General features: G+C 28.1%; 1 protein-coding gene across 1 annotated transcript; it reads right to left on the bottom strand.

Moving 5' to 3' along the window:
• Positions 1–4,322: 4,322 nt before the first annotated feature.
• Positions 4,323–5,507, bottom strand: PmUG01_00049700 (PHF5-like protein, putative; the record flags this gene model as incomplete). The annotated part of the gene is made up of 4 exons (XM_029004022.1): positions 4,323–4,412; positions 4,624–4,701; positions 5,100–5,212; positions 5,468–5,507. Coding segments are annotated over 4 exons (321 nt in total), but the record flags the coding sequence as incomplete, so codon positions are not given.
• Positions 5,508–5,718: the final 211 nt, after the last annotated feature.

Here is a 5,718-nt window from a genome sequence, read left to right as displayed (position 1 = left end):
TCATAAAAAAAAAAAAAAAAAAAAAAATTATGCAAATTCGGCGGTTACGTTAAGACTTTATACATCTGCGCTTGTTTTTTTAATTACTCGCCTTTTTGCCTTTTTTTATACTCTTATGATGTTATACTTTTATAACGTTATACTTTTTTTTTTTTTTTTTTTTCTTTTTTCTAGCTACTTTAAGGGTTGACTTGAAAAAAAAAAGAAATAAGTAAGACTCGGTTTAGAGGTGAAAACTGGTTCACATTTTTCTTGACGGGGGAATTTTGAATATACATACGTACGCACATACATATATATATATATATATACAATTCGTAGAAATGTATATTTAACGTATACAAATGCGTATAAACGTATAAAATTATTTATAAATATATATGATGTACATGTTCCCCGTTTGCAAACTCCTTGCTAGCTAATTTTTTTCGTTCAAATTTGTATTTTCCTTTTTAGTTCGTTCACGCTTTGAACATTCAACACTCAAGGCATTAAAAGAACAAAATATTTTTTTTGAGCACTACATAATATTATTATTATACGTGAAACATTCCTTTCTTATTTCGTTTCTTATTTTGTTTCTTATTTCGTTTCTTATTTTGTTTCTTATTTCGTTTCTTATTTTGTTTCTTATTTCGTTTCTTATTTTGTTTCTTATTTCGTTTCTTATTTTGTTTCGTATTTTGTTTCGTATTTTCTTTTTTTTTCTTTTTTTTTTTTTTTTTTGTTTATGACAATAGTCATGTAATAGTAAAAATGACGAACTTGAATTTTTTTGCCCTTTCACCTTGCTCCTTTCTCCTTTGCGAATTTTTTTTTTTTACCCTTCTGCTTTGATATATTTTTTGCATATATACAAATGTATGGATATTATATATATATATATATAATTTATATGCATGTATGTTTTTATGCGTGTATGTTTTTATGCGTGTATGTTTTTATGCATGTATGTTTTTATGCATGTATGTTTTTATGTATGTATGTATGTATGTATATATTAATGTTTATCTATTATTGCATAACTTGCGAGTCTTTTTTTTTTTTTCTTTCCTTCTCCCCCTTCTTAATATTCTTGTAACATTTTACACAAGCTTTATCGGATCGTATGATGACATGTTGCGAAATATAGCTTGGTTAATCCGAAGTGAAAAAAAATTAAAATTTTGTTATTGCATATATTCAAGTACTTACATATTTTGTACAACATGAAATTACTTTTTTGATAAAATCGTGTAGGAAATAACGAACTTTGCAAAAAGGAAAGAATTGAAAAACAAAAAGAAAAAAGAAGAAAGAAGAAAGAAGAAAGAAGAACGAAGAAAGAAAAAAAAGATACTGAACGTGTTAGGTGCAATTCATTTTATACATTTTTTTATCCTTTTATTTAATGCAAAACTGTGTGGTTCATAGGTGGTCATTTGGCTATTTGTTTTTTGTTTTTTGTTTTTTAATAGTGTATACATATTTTCCCCCTTTGATAATTCATATGAGCAATATGTCGTACATTGGTGTAAGGTCCCCTTCCATCCATATCTCCAACCGAAATAAAAAAAAAAAAATCGAGTGAACAATGAAACAACTAAACTACATTGTGTTGAAAGACATCATTTATTTGTTATGCACATGAATTTAAATCTAGTTGCATTATGTTGAAAATTAAACAATTTTTTTTTTTTTTTTTTTTTTAAAAAAAGAAAAATATTTTCCTCCGCGAATGAGTATGTTTACATGTACCTTTGCATAAATATATGAATATACATATATACCTATGTATATAAGTACGTATGTACGTAAAACAAAGCCTCTTGAGGACCTTTCTGAGGATACTTTTTCCCGTGTACATACACATGCGTGTATTGTATACTCCTGTTTTGGTTTTTTTTCCCCTTTCATTTATTCCCCTTTTGTAGTTTATCCATCGAACTCTTTATCTATTAAGTAATTCAACGAAAGATGGTATAAACCATGGTATACAAAAAGTACATTACATGAATATATTGCCATGCAAACTTAAATTTTTTATTTATTCATTTGTAATTCTTAGTGCAAACTTGTACACTAAAGCAACAAAAGTTTACGCAAAGAAATAGTGAAAAGAACTTTGTTTTGGTCCTAAAATATTTAAACATATTTTCCCTTTCCATCCAACACTTTCTCTTTCCTCTTTTGATAAAAACTAATTTTTAAAATTTTTGGGCCTTATAACTTTGTCAATACCTTTTAGTTATTCTTTCAGTTACCCACTCTGTTTATAATTTATCCCTCCATCCCCCCTTATACTGTCTTTTTTTTTTTTTTTTTTTTGCCTCATCATTTGTTTAGTCACTTACTTCCTCACTTGTTTAGTCGCTTACTTCCTCACTTGTTTAGTCGCTTACTTCCTCATTTGTTTAGTCGCTTACTTCCTCACTTGTTTAGTGGATTTCTCCTTCTCTTACTGCTTTCTCATCCGAATAATCGCAACTGCACTTAGATATCACGGGGACTGTTAATAATGCCGATATTAATGAAAAGAAAAATTCTAAATAAAAAAAAAATGTACCTACGAAGATGTAAACCAGCATATGAACTCTAATATACAACAAATTTGGGAATAAACTAAAATTTGGTGTTATGTTCTCTCTGTTCATTATGTTCATTTTATTTCGTTACTCATACTTATTTTATTTTGTTCCCCACGTTCATTTTATTTAGTTCCTCACGTTCATTTTGTTTCGTTCCTCATGCGTATTTTATTTCGTTCCTCATGCGTATTTTATTTCGTTCCTCATGCGTATTTTATTTCGTTCCTCATGCGTATTTTATTTCGTTCCTCATACGTATTTTATTTCGTTCCTCATGCTCATTATATTTCGTTCATTTTGTCTTCTTCACTTTCACAGGGTTTTACCGCAACTCATGTGTAAAGTCGGTACTCTTAAGCAATAACAGGTTAAATAAAAAAAGCACTCCTCCTTCGTATGTGATATATTCACACCGGTGCACATATGTATATATCTGCATATATGCATACATATCCTTATATATGCACTAGCATACTTACCCCTACGTTCGTTTCGTTTTGTGTACCCACATGATATATACAACCTACTTACAACTTTGCACTACTTTCTGTTTTTTATGCACATAATTCTTCTGAGTAGTTACAAAGATGGAGAAGATATTAGTATTGAAAAAAGGCTAATTGTTATAAATGAAAAAAAATTGGAAAAAACAAAACTGAAGAAAAGATAATTGAAGAAAAGATAATTGCAGAAAAACTGAAAAAAAAATAGAAAATAAAAAAAAATACAAAAAGCTATAAACCACAAAATAAAAAGCACTCTGTGCACCCGAAGGAAAACTACACATTATATATAAACGCAAACAAGATACAATGGAAACTTTTTCCTTTCCACTCCTCTTCCTTTCTTTGCATTTATTTATTATTTCTTTTTTCCCTTTTCTCTTTACTCACAGGCTATGCTAATGATGAAGAACTGCTTCTACTTTATGCATAACGAAAAAATTTATAGAAAACAGGTTAAGAGGTATAGCTTTTATAAAAAAATAAAAAATAATAAAAAGCAACTTTATTCAAGAGCAATTACAGCTGTAATGTCAATGAATATCAGTTGGACATTATATGAAGATCTTTTAAGTGAACTAAAAAAATATATAAACAATGAACACAGGAATATAGAACAAGAAATTATTCCAAACACAGATAAGTATACTGATGAGTATATATATGACACAATTGAACAATTTTTTAAATTAGTCTTAACTATGATTTGTAAAAAACGTTTATTTATGCTATTTTATGAACTAAATGAAAGATCGGGTATGCCTATAATCTGTTATCCACGGCTTACGCGTTATTTAAAGGGTTTACATAGTAGTTCATTTTTTGATATTCTATTTTAAATAATTATGGATATAAAAAATACAATTTTACTTTATTTATACAAATACTTCTTACATGTATGATACAGTCACGAGGAAATGAAGAAAATTGAAAATAAAGGAACAAAACAGAAAAAAATTGAGATATATAAAGGAATATGGAGAAATGTCGATGGCTGTAGAAACATTTGAAAACAGACAATGTGCACCGTACAACAATTATGATAAGGCAAATGATGAATAACTTTTAAAAAAAAAAAAAAAAAAAAAGCGTTACTGCAACTTATTACTACAAAATACAACATGTTAAAGTTAAAACACGTTTATTTTTGTATCCTCTTTTTCATTCACTTTTACAATCGCTTTTTTTTTTTTTTCTCCCAACTTATAACAACTTCAGCACAACAAAAAATACACCGGCACAGTGTTCGACGTTACTGCTTTTTAAATTCGTACTTTTTGTTTTCATAAAACAGATCTGTCTTCGCACTGCCTAAGTTTACAATTTTGGGACAACCATCTCTCTTAAACAATAAAAACGCAAAAAAAAAAAAAAAATTAGAAAGTGTGGTAAAAAAAAAAAAAAATGGAAAAATATGCCAAAATAGCAAATATACAATTTGTAAGAAATACTATAAGAAATATAACTTCTTTCTCATATACAAATATCACTATTTGTATGTATTTGGAAATAGGCTAGAACAATATGCACCCACATGTAGAAGTGTCACTTACGTCCTTTTCGCAAAGACAACATTCTTTACAATAATACGCGTCCGATATACCAGTTCCTCCGCAAATGATACATCTTCCCTATGCAAAAAAAAGGGACAAATAAAAAAAAAAAATAATAATAAAAATAAAAAATACAATATTAATATAGCTGTAAAAAAAAAAAATAATACAATATTAATAGCTGTAAAAAAAAAAAATAATACAATATTAATAGCTGTAAAAAAAAAAAAAAATAAACACAGTTTTCACAGCTCGAAAAAAAAAAAAAAACATAATTTTAACCGCTCTAACATAAAACAAAAAAAAAAAAAAATCGTAAGATGGGTTAATTACACCTTCATCCTTTTGAAGGAAAAGACAAAACCGTTCGTATGTTCCCATAATAAAAGTACAAACACACGCATGCACATTCTTTTATGTTCACAAATAGAAGAGCATAATTTCCTACTTCATCACAATGCACATTTTAACTATACCTGATAACTCCCGTAATTGCATTCATCACATATACGTACTAGGGTGTAAGGTCTTACATAAGAATCACATATTGGGCATTTCCCATCGCACTTTTCGCATAGTCTGCCGATGGCTGTAAAAGGATACATACACATATACAACCATATATATATATACATACATATACGTACATATTTATACAACACATAAACATAGGTACGCAAAAGGAGCAGATGGGGGCTTCACAAAAATTGAGCAAGCATAAATGGCAAGTCGCTCCCTCAGGTTTTTATCAACCCTGTTTAGCCACTCATCCCTTAAGAACAACAAATTTAATCTATCAATTTCTATGTATTTATCATAGTTCTTTCCTTCCTTTTATTTTTACCTATTCCTGGCTGCTTTCTACACATAATCAAATCAGGGTCTGTAACGTAGGTGGGGGGGGGAGGAAACAAAAAAAACAAAATGTAACATTTCACCCCAAAACATACGTATATAAATGTATATGTAAATACATAGGTGTATATAAATACATAGGTATATATAAATATATAGGTATATATAAATACATAGGTATATATAAATATATAGGTATATATAAATATATAGGTATATATAAATATATAGGTATATATA

This window comes from Plasmodium malariae (genome assembly GCF_900090045.1).
Source record: "Plasmodium malariae genome assembly, contig: PmUG01_00_27, whole genome shotgun sequence".
Classification (NCBI taxonomy): domain Eukaryota; phylum Apicomplexa; class Aconoidasida; order Haemosporida; family Plasmodiidae; genus Plasmodium; species Plasmodium malariae.
Note: the sequence above shows the minus strand (reverse complement) of the source record. Positions and strands in the feature narration are given on the sequence as shown.